At 40.0% G+C, this 17495-nt stretch overlaps 1 protein-coding gene across 1 annotated transcript in view; it reads right to left on the bottom strand.

The window, feature by feature from the left end:
- The window catches only part of LOC122788982 (minichromosome maintenance complex binding protein), a 1363580-nt gene that overhangs the window by 220498 nt on the left and 1125587 nt on the right, over positions 1–17495 (bottom strand). The window contains exon 17 of the mRNA XM_044056074.1: positions 777–941. Within this exon, the coding sequence (XP_043912009.1) occupies positions 777–941 (165 nt within the window). The remainder of the gene's footprint in view (positions 1–776; positions 942–17495) is intronic.

Genomic DNA, 17495 nt, shown 5'->3' with positions numbered 1-17495 from the left:
TGTTTAGCTTGTGAACATTTATTTTAGTTTTTCATGAACTGTGTAAATATACAGAGTTTAGGAGAATTTTAGAGCACTGATGTTGCACCAGATATGCAGATAAGCTCAGAATGATGCAGGTAACTTTTGAAGATGCATCATAAATTTAGCTAAAATCTACACTGGTACCAGTTACAAGTTTTGCATCATTTCCTTTCTCATCAAAGACTACCACTGTGTCAGGTAAATGATAAATACATACTAAAAATATGTAACATAAGACGATGTTAATTTCTGCAGAATTTATCAGCAAAACCACACCTGCATAGAAAAAAAACATACTCAGAATGTCAGCAGTTTCTATACCTTTCCCTGAGTTATGAAAAGACTAAACAGTTTTAACATCTGTCTTAACGTAAACAAAAATTAAGGGAAGACTCTCAGACTAAGTGCTGCTTTATGGAAAACTGCTCTGTATAGAGGGCATACTAAAAATTGTAAGTTTTTTCAGCACTATAATCAAATCCACCAACTAGTACACACCTAACAGGTCAATAAGCCACATTCAGAACACCCATCTTCTGTAATGTGACATGATTGGGCCCTGTTTACAGATGGACTTGGACAGTAGAGATCAAAACATGCTGTAGGAAGGCACTACTATCACATTCTCAATTACATCATCCAGCAATTATGAGTAGAACACAACAGCTTTTTACACAGCAAAAACTTGCTCAATAGCCAAATAACTGGTTTCATCTCACCTTGTTCTCACTTAATTTCCATGTTTTGCTCACCTTTGTGACATCTTCAGATATACTGTAATCTCTTAATCTTAGCAAACTCAAATATATACGAAACTTGTTCAGCACAGACGGAAGTGCAACTGAAAGCAGACTATTCATGTATTCTTCAATGTTAGGTGGAACAATCTGGGGCTGCAGATGGACTTGGCAATCAGACTAGAGAAAGGGGAGAACAAAATACATTTTCATAGTTCCAAAGAAGTGAGAAAGTATGAAGAAATTATAAGCAAGTTCAACTAAAGCATAAACATTTTAATAAAACTGCAGCAAAAAATTACGCATCTACATAGGAAATCGAATGTGCTTTTCCTCAAGTATCGAGCAAAAGCCAAGTATTATTTTTACTTAAAGCAATGCAAATATACATATATTTTTAATACCACATTTCATTTGCATTATTAAAATACTGTGCAATTCCCATGCGTACAGCATTTGTTATTTCATCAGTGGTTATGGTTACAACTGTTTTATAGTTGTTTATACTATATTAATAAACTAGCCTCATGTTGGGCAATCAGTGTTTACATTTACCTTTCAATAAATTCCCATTGTTAAGCATCTATCTAGTCTTAATTTCAATATTAACACTACTCCTGAAATGAAAATTGACGAAACACATAAATTAACCATTTACAAAATAACGTAAAAGGAGGAATTAACTCGTGACTATTTTTATTTTCACTATACTACAGATCTTAAATGGACCAGTAACTTTACACCTTGTACTGCATTCTACTTTATTAAAAAGATAAACCTCAAATGTAATTTGTTCTGTGTTATGTCTTCAAGTTCTATTAGGAAATCCCACAATGTGGAATTCTGTTGCTGATCTCAAACAGTGCTCAGTTCAATATGCATGTGTATATATTTTTTAAACAAGAAACACTTTTTGAATTATTACTTACTACATAGGCAATCATACGTCATATAAATGAAAACAAACCATGCTGACATTTTCAGTTGCAAACATAGATCACATATAATCTTCTATACAGCTCATTCAATTCCTACCTTCCCTTAAACCTCACTCCTCTTCCAAAAATTATTTTGCATGTACTGTTCCCACAATTCTCATTTTTTAGTTCCCACTTCCACTACACTATATACTATATTCACCATCTCTACTATGGTTTTTGATTTCAGTTTTCTAGTAATTGATTTTTTGTTCGGCAGCCACCAGAATTAAACTCACTAAGGCCTTACTATGTCTAAGCAATTCCAATTCTGTATCACAGCGCAAAAAATAATTTTCCTTAGTTACACCAGTCTTTTCACCCAGTATTTCTGATAGAGTACTCTGCAGGGAATTTTTAAAGTCTACCAACTTATTACACTGCTCAAAAATATGCTACTAATCAGCTTGCTCTTCTCCATCTCACCTCCAACATTTGCTATTTTCTTGATAAAAATTTCTTTTAAGTTTTCTTGGGGTATAAAAATACCTATGCAAACACTTCCAAGCAAAGATCCTAAATCTTCAAAACTCTTGCTATTTGGGAGCCATACATATATCTGCTCGTTTTTCGTGACTTGCTTATCCAATCTCTTCCCAATTCTTTCTAATCTCCTCTGATTGATTCTTATACAGTAAACTCTTAAGCAATCAGAACTCTCAAGCAACCAGAAAACAATTGAAGAAATACAGTACAATTCTCATGTCTTGCACTTTGTCTCCCCCTGCAGAAACATACCATATGTTTATAGAGTTTGAGCTTTAAAATGGAAGATGGGAATAAATTCCCTCTCTCCCCAACCTAAGAACAAGTCTATCCAAACAAATAGTATAGGGTATATTATTAGTCAGGCCTATTTTTAATAGCAACTCTCAAGCAACCAGAAACTACAGTGATCCGGCATGTACAATTCTCCATGGGTGCTGGTTAAATGAGAGTTTACTGTAGTTATTATATACACTTTTGTATGCCTTGATAATTATCCCTTTTTAAATAGCTTATGTTATGCATTCTAAAAAAAAATTTACCACTGCTGGTCTTTCACATAAGATCCCCCTATTCCCTTATCTTTACCTATACTCTGAAATCAATCCTTGATGGGGAAGGCAAACTCTAGCCTGCAGTCCAAAAGAATTCTTGGCCTCTTACCATTCTATTACCTTTCCTCTCTATTAGCTCCAATATCTTGGTTACTTTGCCAATTTTCTGCAATCAATTCCGGCCCTCCTCTTACCTATTTGCTGTACCACTAACTGCAGCCATCCTATCTACAGAATCTCCTTTCTCCATTTCTGTGATGGCTCAGTTCTTTGAGAACTTTCTGCTAATTTACAAATGCAATATTATGTATGGCTGTCATTACTCTTCTTAAGGATATGCATCAAAATCCCAAGTATCCTTATTTTTTGAGCTTCCCCCATTTTATCATCCCTTTCCACTTTGAACTAAGTTTCTGCTTGTGCTATGTATAGAAGCCTTAACTGTGTACTTCAGAAATACCCCTTCAAATCAAGTACTACCAAACCACCTTGTTCTACTGGAAGATCAATTTATCCCACTTGACTCTTGCCCACTTCCCCTCCCAGGTAAAATCCTTCAACTCTATTACTATTGCACATAGTCTTTGGTTGATAAAGATGTGCCTGACCTGTTTATAAAATTCTGAGAACTAAAGCCATTTTCACTGATTGTATCTGGCCATCCATGTCCATAAAACAAAAGTTTACAGAGTCTCCATTTGTATTCTCTTTTGCTTGGTCTCTTCCCACATATCCTTAGGTGCCATAACATAATCCTTTTTAACCCATATCCTATACTTCATTGCATCATGTCCCCATAAATATGGGTATTGCTAAACCAATTCATGTGTGGGTACATAGTTTACAGCTACTGTCTATTTTATCTTCATTAATTTTGTCTTCAGAAAAGACCTGAATCTGTCTCAAAATGTTCCACAACAATGACATATCCTTTTGTTTTTTTTTTCAGTTACAAAACATCATCTGCAAATAAAGTAAACTTTTCTTGGTTACCACACCAATTATATTTTTGAATTTCTGAGCCACTTATTTTCTTAGCCAATGGTTCTAAATAGAACACAAATAACGGGGAAAGACAATGCCCCTGCCTGGTTCATCTGTTCAAGCCGCACTTAGCAGAGAGGAAACCCAACCCATTTAGTTTTCACCTCTTATTCCACATATATCCTCCTAATTAACATTATTATTTTGTCAGGGAATGCAAATGGCTTCAAAGAATCCCAACTTACTCCATTAAATGTTTTGTCTGCATCAAGATCTACCAACAGTAGTGGTATTTTCTTGCATTTTGCTTCCCCCTGGATCACTCAATTCAATATTTTTAAATCTCTACAACCATCTTTTTTCCTCTCTATTTTTGGTGGTTTGGCTTTGGTTTTCCATTTTCTGGTTGCACTTCATTAGCCACTATCAAATATAGCATTTACTAAAGCGGTGAAAGTGGTGCTTTTACACCAAATCAACAAACTCTCCCCAATGATGTTAAATTATCTTCCAAGTATAGGACCTACCATATTATTCATGTCAATTTGTACTTCAGTAAATCTGCATATTGCCAAATATATATGCTCCCAAGAATCTTTTTGTACTGAATATCTCTCCAATGTATGCTTCCTGTCTAAGGGAACATTTTTTTCATGCATCAGAAGTACACTGATTTGTGCAAACAATACCATGAAAATTCAATTTTTTTCTCTTATTTGGTTGTATATCTATGATTAAGATATTTACCTTCACTAATCTTCTGTAAAATCTTCAGTGGTTCACTCTATGCCATTCTGACCTTTCTACTGTACAGTATTCTTAAATCTAATTCTATCACTGTATGCTTAAGTTATATTCTCTTCCAGTCTGGAATTTGTTTTGTATACTCAGTTATAAATTCTATATGTGGTTTAGCACAACTACTACCCAACTTTGGCATTTCTGGAGGCTTAACTGAGAGTCATTCATCCTGTTGTTATAAAAGTGGCCACCTATGTCTTGTATATACACAAACCTCTCCGGTTAAAAATCCTCTATCCATAGTCGCCCACTGTTCATAGCTGCTCAAAGATCTGCCGGTTTGATCAAACAGCAGCACCATTTTGTAGATCATCCTACAGTAACTACTAAACACTCTCACTTAGACCTTTAAGTGACTCTCCCCTACTCCTTCCCATCTACTAAGGAACTGGTATAATGGATAAGCGCTTCCCCGTAATCTGTTTGCGGCCTGGTGGATATTAGCATTCTTAGGTAGTGTAGCAATTGCCTTATCTTCACTGACAACCACTTAATTTTAGAACAAATACAGTATGCGAGAGATGTAGATACACAATGTAATTGGAGGCAAAGCTCTCACATGCACACATGAAACATACAAACCAGGCTGTCAGCGTTATACCCAAAACACTCACTAACAACACTAGGAACAAACACACAGACCCACATAAGTGGAGGTACTCACACCAAATCTACCAAACCCTCCAAGACAAGTGGCCCTGAGCAATCAAATAGACCGTGCTTCACACAGCACAACTCTGAAAATCATAGTAGCCCCGCGTCCAAGCCCATAAAGCAACATACCTCACAGCCAAACATTCTACTTATTGGGGATTCCATTGTAAGACATACTGATGTCCTCCTTACGAGGCTAAACAAGAAGATTACACAGTGAGCTCTGGATCCAGGATCTGAAAGATCATGTATGCACTTAGGTCTTTAAACCACAAGTACCATCATGATATAGTCATAGTCAATGTGGGTGTAAGTGACCTAAGTACCACCTCACCAAGCTACAGAGAGAAATGATGGAGCTCTCTGAATATTTGTTCCAGGCGGGATATGAATCTAGCCTTAAGTATCATCCTACCTTTACCAATGATGATGTCACAATATCAGCAAAAAGATATGACTTGACTTCAACAACTGACTTTGTTTCTGATGTCATAACAAGAAGATACAATATCTGTAAGCCTGGGGAGACCTGATCGGCAAACGATGATGCTTTGCCAAAGAACGTCTGCATCACTACGTGGCTTCTGGATACTGGCTAAAACCTTATTTATCCCCATAGTGCTTTTTTTTTTTTTTTTTTTTGTTACACCTTGGCAAGTTTTTTTTTTTGTTTGTTTTATACATCTGGGCAAGTTAAATCCTCAAACATAACAAAAATCACTCAAACAAAGTTAATGCCGTTCAATGCTAGAAGTTTAAATAAACTGCAATCCCTGGAAGCACTATGCACCCTGGAGAATGCAGACGTACGTGTAATCACAGAAACACAGTTCAGACCCTTGGACAGCACCCTGGCTATCAAAGGCTACAATGCCTTTCATACATTTTGATCCCCATCAGCTCAGGATAAAACAAAGGGAGATGATGTCTCACTGTTCATGAATGACAAGTATATCACTAGACTGGTCCAACAACATGACTCGCTTAAGCTGCCCCATGCCCAACTGACCACAGGTGTGACACCATCACATACTTGCTAGTTACAGATTCTGTAACACGAGTCTGGAAAACCACACCTCCTACCTAAACCTACTGGAATCTCATAACATTCAGCCTAACACCATACTTATGAGCAACTTCATCTACCCCTGCATAAGCTGCGAGACTTACACAACTCACAATTCACTTGCTCAGAGGCTCGTGGACTTCGTCAATGCAAACACCCTGGATCAACTAGTTACCTCCCCAACCACAGGTACAAAAATCCTAAACCTGGTACTTGAACACTAGGCGGTTATTATGCTACCTCCTGTGCATTAACTCTTCCCTGGTAACATCGGACCACAAAATGATCTCCTTTAGTACTATAATTAACCTAGTACCCCCAACCAAACTCCAAAACAGTTAAAAACTTTGCAGAGGCCAGTTACCTCAAACAAGTGACAGCTTATTACACTTCCAAGCCCTCCAAAACCAGACACAGAGGCCTAATCTATGTTGTACAAAAAAGCACTGTACAACCCAATTCATAGATGAACACAGGAGGTAGTACATGTCTGAGTCAAACCTATGACTGCTTGTAAAAATAAACAACTCTGGTGGACACCTAGTACAACCAAGCTATTCAAAAATAGAAAAAAAATCTTCTCCAAAGCCAAAAAGGAACAGACAAAACAGTACAAAAAGGCAATCACCAGTCTAAATCAGAGCTGATCAAATCTGCCAGAGCAAACTATGAGGCAGATATCCTCCCAGGTGAAAGATGACCATAAGACTTTTTTTAATTATGTTCGTAACCTAAGGGGAAATGCTCAGCAATGTGCAGAGTTAATCATTAACAGCAACACTCATACCCAGCATGAAACTATACCAAACTTGTTGGCTGACAACTTTATTCCAAACTTCTCCGCCTCATCACATTTTTACCACATCCAAAGGAATACCTACAACCATCCCCCTAACGGTCAATACAAGAGAACAGATCCTTACTGTGCTCACTACAGCCAAAAACAGTCTACATGGGTCCTGACAACGATCCAAGATGTTTAAATTGCTTTAAACAGAATCTATCAGGGCCAACAGAGAGCCTCTTTGACCACAGTTCCTGATGGGCTTTGTCCCAGAGTAATGGAAGACTGCAACAGTTGTTCCTCTGCACAAAGGGGGGGGGGGGCATCAACTGACCCTGGTAAGTGTAGACCCACAAGCTTGATCAGGCTTATCTGCAAGGCCATGGAGAAAATAATCAAGGAAATTATCAACAAAGTACAGTTGTGTACCTACCATAAATGTAGATGTTCAAGTGCATTCACTGTTGCAGTCATTACACTTGGGTTATCCTGCTGGCAGGCTACCCGCAGTCGGCCAGAATTCCAAAGTCTAGGTCCGGCGTTGGTTGCTGTCGCCTCTTCCCTGACGTCAGTGCGCCAGGGGTATAAAAGATGCAGCCAACGCCATTTTCTTCAGTTTTTCTTGCCCCAGATGATGGGTGCCCCCAAATAGGTAGGCTGAAAAAATTATGCAAGAAGCATGCATGTACTAAATTAAACATTTCCTTCATCTACAAGCAAATACACCACATAGGTTGCATAGAATAGAGAAGTACAGAAAAGTCCCAGCAAAGAAAAGGGGGATGGTGGGTGGGTAACCTGGACTGCAACAGTGAATACACTCGAACATCTACATCTATGGTAGGTACACAACTGTACTATGTTCATTGTGTTTCACTGTTGCAGGTCATTACACTTGGGTTGAGTCCCAAAGCTGAGGTTGGGTGGCTGGGTCTAAATAGGATTAGGAGAGGCTACCAGGCCTTGCAGAACTGCAGTGGCAAAGCCTGCTCTGGATTTAGAGTAGAGAGGTAAGTGGTAGTGCTTGTTGAAAGTGTGCACTGAACTCCAGGTTGCAGCCTCTAAAATGTCTTTGGTTGGTACTCCTCTGTGGAAGGCTATTGAAGTGGCTGCTGCTCTGGTAGAATGTGGCCTAATGCCCTTAAGCACTGATTTGCCATGTTGTGAATAGCAGAAGTGAATGCAGTGTCCTATCCATTTTGAAATAGTCTGCTTTGAAAAAGGCTTTTCTTGTGATCCTGCAGCATAAGCTACAAACAGTTGCTCAGTTTTTCTGAAAGCTTTAGTTTTGTCCAAGTAGAATCATAGCTGTCTGTGTATGTCCAAAGCATGCAGACGTCTCTCCCGTTTATTCTGGGGATTTGGATAGAATGTTGGCAAATGAATGGTTTGGTTAAGAGCCACACTGGAAACTACCTTTGGAATAAATGTTGTGTTTGTCCTTAGAGACACCTGTCCTGATGAAAAATAATGAAAGGTTCCACTGTCATTAATGCCTGTAACTCTGAGACTCTTCTTGCTGAAGTTATTGCTAGGAGCAGAGCAGTTTTCCATGATAAGAATTTTATATCAGCTGTACTGGCTGGCTCAAAAGGAGGCAGTGTGAGTTTTTCTACAACAAAATTGAGGTCCCAAGTAGCTATTGGTGCTCTCCTTGGGGGTCTTATGTTTTTTGCCCCACTGAGGTACTGTCTTAGTAGTGGATGAGAGAAACTAGGAGGTTCCGTATTGTAATGAGCTGAAATGGCAGAGGCATGGATCTTAATTGATGAGAAGGATAGGCCTTTGTCCAGCATCTCAGTTAGATATTCTAAAATCTGAGGTATATTTGGAACAAGTTTTTCGAGTCTTTGTGCCTGGTTCCAAGCACATAATCTCTTCCAGTTTTCTGCATAAGATTTCCTAGTGCTGGGCCTCCTGGCTTCTAAAATGAAATCCATAGCAGCTTTAGAGAGAGATGTGGTCTGAGTGGCTATATTATCTGCCATGTAGCCAGATTTAAGGTTCTGAGTTGACTGTGCTGAATCTGATTGATTTGTTGAGTCAGAAGATGAGGAATTTGAGGTAAAGGCCAGGCTGGGCCTTGAGACAAGCACTTTAGGATTGGGTACCAGTGCTGGCGTGGCCAGTCTGGGGTAATCACGATCATTTTTGGCTGAAAGACCTGTGGATTTAGTTTCCATTCGTGAGGATCCATGAGATTTCTGCTTAGTTAGTCTGCCAGTGTATTTTTCATTCCTGGCAGGAATTGTGCCTGCAGATGTACTTGATAGGTCAGTGCTGTGTTCCACAAAGTCATGGCTTGCCTGCAGAGGGGGTAGGAATGTGTGCTCCCTTGCTTATGTACCACATAACTGTGGTACTGTCTGTCTTTAGTAATAGTTGTCCTGGATGTAGTAGATCCTTGAAGGCTGTCAGGGCATTCTGTACAGCTAGCATCTCTTTTTGACTGATGTGAAGATGCATTTGCTCCTTGGGCCACGTGCCCTGAATACATTTTCCTGCCATGTGTGCCCCCAGGCATAATCCGATGCATCTGTTATTGTCTGCCTGGCTGTGGGTAAAGTGAAAGGCTGTCCCTTGATGTGGTGACAGGCCAGTGCCCACCATCAAAACTCCTGTTGCAGGCAGGGAATTAGAGTTATTAGTGTTTCCAGGCTGTGGCAATGTTGAGTCCAAACACTTTTTAGATACCATTGTAGTTTCCTCATATGCAGTCTTGCATATGGAATTAGTAGAATGCAGGATGCCATGAAGCCCAGTGCCTGCAGAATTTTTCTTGCAGGGAGCTTGGTCTTTGTTGCCATCATTTGAAAGTAATGAGTCAGTTGCCTTTGCTTGTCTGGCGTGAGAGAAGCCATCTGGAAAGTTGTATTTAAGCTTGCACCCAGGAATATTATCTCTTGAAAGGGCACTAGTTTTGATTTCTTTCCATTTACTGTGTATCCTAAGCAAATTAGTAATCTTTTTACAAACGCCAGATGCTTTAGTAGAATTGTCCTTGCTCTCTGCTTGAATAAGGCAGCCATCCAAGTAGGGATATATCTGAATTCCTTTTTGCCTGCAAAATGCAATCACTGGTGCCAGGCATTTTGTGAAGACCTTGGGCACAGTAGATAAGCCAAATGGCAGTGCAGAGAATTGGTAATGCATTCAGCCAGCTATGAATCTGAGGTATCTTCTGCAAGATTGTCTGATTGGGACATGTAGGTATGCCCCCTTGAGGTCCAAAGTAACTAGCCAAGCCACCTTGGCCAGCATGGGTAGAAGTTGCTGCAGTGTTAACATTTTGAATTTTGGAACATCCAGGAAAGTATTTATTGGTCTCCAGGCTTTGTCCTTTCTGGGAACCAGGAAAAGTCTTGAGCAAAATCCTTGTCCCTGTTCTTGCTGTGGTACTCTTTGAATAGCTCTCGTGTCCATGAGAGCAGAAATTTGTTTTTGTGCCTCCGCCTATTGGTTTTGAGGCAGATCTGGCATACCTTTTGATTTTGGAAGGGTGTGAATGTGGAACCTGTAACACTGAGAAACAATATTCAGTACCCATTTGTCCTAGGTGATCATGTGCCAATTTTGTGAGAAAAGTGCTAGCTTTCCCCCTAAGGGTGCTGCCAAAAGGTAAGTGCTTGGCATTTGTAGAGAAAAGTCATTGGGACCATTTCCTATAAGGTTGTGATTTGTCTTCTCCTCCTTTGGGGGCTGAAGCACCCCATTGTTTAGGTCTGTATGAGCCTTGGGGCTGAGATCTGCCTCTTGGGTGTCTGTATCTGCCTCTTTGTGGCCTGTCTGACACCGGAAAGGACCAATTTTTTGGAGGCCAGTTTCTGCTAAACCTAGGTGGTTGAACCTGTAAGAAATCCTTTACTGTCTGCATTGATTTTGCTTTATCCTCCATTTTCCTAAACACCTCTTCTACCTTAACACCAAACAAAGTATCATGCTGTAGTGGAGCATCCAATAATTTTACTTTAACATGTTCAGGTAAACTTTGTTCTTTCAACCAAGCATGCCTTCAAATGACAGAGCCTGTAATTGCGGCTCTACAATAAGCCTCTAATGAATCAAAACCACATTGCAGAGTATGCTTTCCCACTTGTTCAGCTGCAGGCAATAAATCCTGCATTTCCTTATTGTCAGGACATTCTAAGTTTGTAAGCATTTTCTGTTTTAACAAAGACATGAGGTACTGTTGATATTTAAGCATGTGAAACTGGCAGGTTAAAGCCCTTACAGCTAAAGTAGTAGAAGTGTAAACTTTTTCCCCCATCTATCCAGAGCTCTAGAATCCCTATCAGAGGGAACAGGGTTTTTTGCAGTGGAAGCCTTAGCCCCTTTGGAACCCTGAGAAATTGATTCTGGGTCAGCAGCAGGGTTTTTATAAAGAAATTTATGAGAGTCTGGGACCCTGTAGTACCTGTCTGGCTTGACTGGTGCAGGGGGGTAAAGAATCAGGAGACAGACTGGATTCAGAGAAAACATCATCAACTATATCAAGCACGGGGGGGATAGCCAGGGGCTTGTGCTGAGGCAATAAAAGAAAGTCTCTGAGCCTTTTCTTGGATTCTGAATAATACTGGCTCTACCAGTGGAAATGCTCCCTTCATGGTGTGCAAGGTTTCCCCAAAAGAATAATCCTCAGGCGGAGAGGCTGAAGGTATAGATTCTTCTGCATTGGAGTCCTCATAGGGAGGGAGAGAATATCCCTGATCTGAGGAGGAATCAGAGGAAATAGAAACCTGGTCAGAGGAGTCATAGGCAGTGTCTTGCCTAGGCCTTTTATCAGGAGGGGGATGGGAACCCCTGATCAAAGTAATTAGGTCCTCGGCCATTTTAAGCATCTGTTTCTTTGGCATGGCTGACTGTCCAGGAGAATGCTGTACTTGTTTCCTTCTCTTTAATGGTGTTTTTGACTTTGCCTTGGCTGCTGTAGTTGACTTAATAGTAAGCTGTTAAGGTCTGAAAACACCCTCAGAAGCCGATGCCTGCTCAGCAGCTCTGGACCCATCTGAGGGAATAGTTTCCACAGGCCCAATACCTTGAGTTTCCAGAGGCCTAGGTGTCTCCACGTGGGGGTCGGATACGGCCTGTGGCTCTGAGGTAGCGGGTGTCAGGGGCTGCGAAAGTGCCTCACTGAGAACCGGCGACTGGCATAGAAGAGGCTTCGTCGGTTTTGGACCTCGGATGCCTGTCTTTTTCCTTGTCTTTGCATTTTTTATGAATTCCGGTCGGCTGTTCCGATGGCATTATCTAGTTAAACCTTCGGCCAAAGTAATGTAAAGCAAAATCAAACAGATGCTTAATAGTGTGTTTGTTGAATCTAGCACAAAACTGACTAGTAACATCGTGGTCAGGGCCTAGGCAAGGAATACAGTAAGAGTGAAAATCCTTATGAGGTATTTGCTTCCCACAAGAAATACTATTGTTAACTTTTATCGACATCGGTCTGGAGCAAGAAAAAGTTTCCCCAACGGTGTACTTAGCTTTATTGAAGACTTCGGTTCTGAAATTCGATTTCGAAAATCTCAGGAGTCGGCCGACCAGCACTTGCGAAATGCTTCTGCTTCGGGCACCGCGCGGCAAGACTGACTGAAGAAAATGGTGTCGGCTGCATCTTTTATACCCCTGGCGCACTGACGTCAGGGAAGAGGCGACAGCAACAGACTCCGGACCTAGACTTTGGAATTCTGGCCGACTGCGGGTAGCCTGTCAGCAGGATAACCCAAGTGTAATGACTGCAACAGTGAAACACGATGAACATCATAGGAAATTTCCAAACACTGGACCAGGCCCAATTTGGATTTGTTAATGGGAGGTCTTGCTTGCTCAATTTGGTGAACTTCTTGGAGAAAGTCAGCAGGGATATGGACGAAAGTAAAATGGTACCCACCGCTTAACTAGACCTGGCCAAAGCTTTCAACATAATCGCCCACTTGGGGAGCATAGATAAACTTACTGAGCCAGGCATAAACTCCTATACATTTTCAGGTGTACAGCAAACTGTCTCACTGATAGGACATGCCCGGAAAGGCGAATCCACTTCAGATAAGAAGTCTGTTACTAGCAGCATCCCAAAAGGGCTGAGTGTTGGGACCCCTCTGTTAGGTACATACCTTTCTGAAGTGAAGGCCAACATTGGAGGCCTCTGGCTCCAGGCTTACAGTCTGTGAAATTGGTGAGTCAATCATTGAATCCCCAAACAATATTGACATCCTACAAACAGGCCTAAAAATGACAAACTACTGGTGCCACAACAATGGTCAGAGACTAAATGCTAAAAAATGTATAATCACACCCTTTGGTAAATCAGATATTCCTGCAAACTATAATATTGATAGCACACCACTAAACGTACACTCAGTGGTTACGGACCTAGGAACAGACTGTAAGCTAAACTTTGGTCACCAGGTAGCTATGGTAGTGAGGAAATCTTGTGGGGCTCAACTTATAAGTAAAGGCATGGCATCAAGGTGAAGGAAGTCAGTGCCGTTGTACTATGCCCTCATCAAGCCCATAACAGAGTAAAATTCTCCCTTCTGCATATACCTAACCATGCACTTACACCAAATGCAGTGGCCCCAGAGCTTTCTTATTAATAAAAGACACAAAGCGTAAGGCACATCTTATGCAGACTGACTAAAGAGCCTATACTTTTACTCTGTCCCAGATCGTTTGAGAGATGACTTGTGTCTGACGTACAAGGCACATTCTGATCCATCCTTGATGAAAATGTTACATACCTGCAAGAAGAAATCTAAGAGGGTTACACGTTCCATGGACCTGAAACTTATTTGTGAATCTAACAGAACTTGCTGGAGACAGAAATTCATATCCCAAGGACACCTCTTCTATGAAATAAACTTCTCATCTTTGTAAAACAAAACCCATCCCTCACTCCCTTCAAAAATAATTTGGATAAATGGATGGGGAACAGTAAATTCACACCTGGGGTATTGCCTATGTCTCTTATGGACAGAGGCAGTTTGTAAAATGACTCAGGCCTCCAACACCTAAAACCTTACTAGCCCCTATCCCATATCTGGGGAATTAAGATATAATATTGTCATATACTGGGTATTATTGGCTAGGCTTGTAAACACTCTTGCACCATTAGCCTAGTGATCTATGAACCTGTCTTCCTTGGACTCTATTAGAACTGTGTATACAAGCTCATCTAAGTTCAATAACCCAAATGTTGATCGATCATTCCTTTTTATTACCTCAACCCCCTTTATCACCCTCTTCCAAAATCTTGGTTCTTTGTTCTATTTTCACCAAATGCTCAATTTTCTTCCTTGCCTTTCTTATTGCTATATATAGTATACCTACTAGTGTTATTCCATTTTTCAAGGTCTAACTTCATTTAACATTAAGACTTGCTTAATACTTATGTATACAAGATTATATGTAATGCTTTTTTATTCCTTTCCTATACCTGCCCAGATACTCATGTGTTAATTCTGTTACCTCACTGCTCAGATTTTATCATGTGCTACCATATACATGTAGATTAATATATTTGATTCAATGCAAGGAATACAAGTTGTATGGCCTTTCAGTACACCTCCAGATCTGGAAGTGTCACATCACCTTGCTACTTTACTAGTAATTAGTTTTTCCCCCACTGCACTCTTACTCATTTTGTTATCCCACAGAAATTCCTTAACTTCCTATTTCATATTATTCCATATCAGGTCTCTTGGTAGATGCATATAAGTTTGATATACATAAAGAACTAGTGGGACCAAAAACATCTTAAATCGCTTGTATCTAATTGTTGGTGTCAATAAAAACATTTCCTTATTGTCTTAACCTTTTAATTTCCTTCCACATTTCTTTAACTGCATATTCAACATCCCAAGTGTCTTACCTTGCAATGACTCCACAAAAAGGAGAAGCTCTGTACCAAGCCATGTGTTGGGGCATAATTCATTGTTATAAAGTAAATAAAACAAGTACAAAGGCTATAGCACACATTTTTAATAAAATGAAATATTTTAATTATGTTCCAGACTGGTAACAAGTCATCCACAAAAAGGCAGGTTTTCTTATTAGAATTTTCCAATGAATACAATTTATGTTTGATTGTCCTATGTCCCTGGCTAATGGATCTAAATATACAGCAAAGAGCAATGGTGAAAGCTGACACCTCTGCCTAGTTCTTCTTGTAAGGCTAAATGCTTCCGACAACTCGCTACCATACTTGGCACTAGCCTGTACACCTCTGTAAACTAAGATTAATGTCCACGCCTGTGGAAACCCAAATGCCTCAAAAATCTTTTCAAAAATTCCTAACACTCTGGTGAACACGTTTTCAGCATTCATACATATTACTGCTCAAAGCAGACTTCTGAATCTTAATGGTTCCATTGCTATTGTCAAATGTTTGCCTACCTTCTATAAAACCACACCAATGCAATCTATTCCCAGCAATCTTTGCTATGATGTTTGCCAAAATAGTAAAAAACTTCATAGTCCTAATTCAATATCAAAATGGGTCTGTACAATCCTGGATCAAGAGGACAGTTACCCCTCCTTTGGTATAACTACCACAACTGTTTTTTTCCAAGTCAAGGACACATCCTCACCAAGAAAACTATTGTTATAAAGTATTATCCAGACTTATCTCCTGCTTGTTCTTTTTCCACACCTCTGTTGAATTCTGTCACTATGAGGGGTGTTCCTTGGCATTCTTGTTTCTGACTACCTAAAAAATAAAGGAATTTGAAATTAAAGATATTACTACCCATCCTTCTACTTTTGTTAACTGAGGTAGTTGTACTGTTGTCGGTGTATTGCTCTCAAACCCTAAATCATGTCCATACAGTGTACCGTAATAATTTACCAAAACAACCCCCACCATCAGTCCACTTCTACCCTATCATTATTCTGATTTTAGCTCTCATCTTCTCAACCTTTTGATGCCTCAGATGTTGAGCCAGCAAAATGGATGCGCTAAGGTTTAAAAAAAAAAAACATTGCTCTACGTCCCTTCACGTAAAGTACTCATGCAAAGCCATTCTGGTTTATTTCAGTTACTCTTCAACTTGTTATACAATACTTACTCTTTCTTTTCAGTAAATTCCTTATTTTGTAAGCCCTCTAGATAACTACTGTGACTATTACATCAGATCTCATTGTAATCAAGCTTCAGTTTACTATTTTCCCAGTTCTTTGCAGACTCTCTACTGCTAAGATTCATATGTAGTAATATTTTTGTTAAATGTTTAATCTACCCAGTTCATTAAATGGCTTCCCATTTAGAAGAAATGCTGGAAAATGTCAGGTGTTCATCGCAAGAGACTTGTAGTTGATTACAAAACTTAAACAGTATTAGGTGTATAATCTGATGCTATCACCAGATATAATTCTTGTAACGGTTTGTGCTATAGAATATATATAAAAAAGTCGTATGCATAAATTAAATCAAGCAGCGTAGAAAAATGAAGTTATATACTCACCATAACTATGCATCTGTGTTTGTCCATTTTTATTCTTCCTCACCTATTGGGTTTTGGATTCAACCTAGGATCAGATTCTGCCGCAGTTACCAGACCCTTGAACTTCTTTCCCTCTACCCACAATGCCTCGTCAATCTGCAATACTTAGATTCATAGGTAGGTACTAAGCTATTAGCCATAAAGTCTATATAAGCCTAGCCAAAAAGGTACCCTGACTTTCGCCACCCAACAAAATTATTTTCCTGCGCCCCTGTCGAGCAGAGCCACAGCAGTGATCCCTGGGGTAAATTTTCTATTTTCCATCCAAGCATCAAGATTTTTCTTGAAGAGTGCTAATGAGGAGCTCTGTTTGATAGACAGGTAGTCTGTTCCAGAGTATGGGAAGTCTCTGGGACAGGAATCTACCCTCCATCCCTCCAGCATGTTCTGTTTATTGTGGTGACAAGGTTTAGGTCCCTAGAGGGTGTAGCTTGGAGGGATTGGGATTTCTTTAAGTGGAGCATGTCCAACAGCTCTAGGTTTGACATAGCTTTGTATGTTAGGCAGAGATCGCCTCTGAGTAGGCGATATGTGACGGAGTAAAGCTGGAGTTTTTTGAGACGGTCTGTGTAGGGCATCTGTTTGAGGCCAGTAATCCTCTTTGCGAGGTATTTCTGTGGCCTTTCCAGTTGCTGTAGATGACTTGTGAGGGTCATACCAAAACATGCATTGTACTATATAATGGGTCTAATGAGTAGAGGGGAACAATGACCTCTCTTTTTCAGGTTGAGAAACCTTGTGTGATGAGGTGAGCCATGTACAAGGATTTCCTGACCACTGTAGCGATGTGATTATCAAAGGTGAGACTACTGTGCACCTGTGTCTCAAGGTCTCATCACACTTTCGGCAATAAGTAGACTATCACGTATGTGGTTGTTCATGGGTACAGAGTTTATACCAAAGGGGATGATAATACACTTTTTGGAATTGA

The sequence above is a fragment of the Protopterus annectens genome, chromosome 14.part0, assembly GCF_019279795.1.
Source record: "Protopterus annectens isolate FY-2018-M chromosome 14.part0, PAN1.0, whole genome shotgun sequence".
NCBI classification, from domain to species: domain Eukaryota; kingdom Metazoa; phylum Chordata; order Ceratodontiformes; family Protopteridae; genus Protopterus; species Protopterus annectens.
Note: the sequence above shows the minus strand (reverse complement) of the source record. Positions and strands in the feature narration are given on the sequence as shown.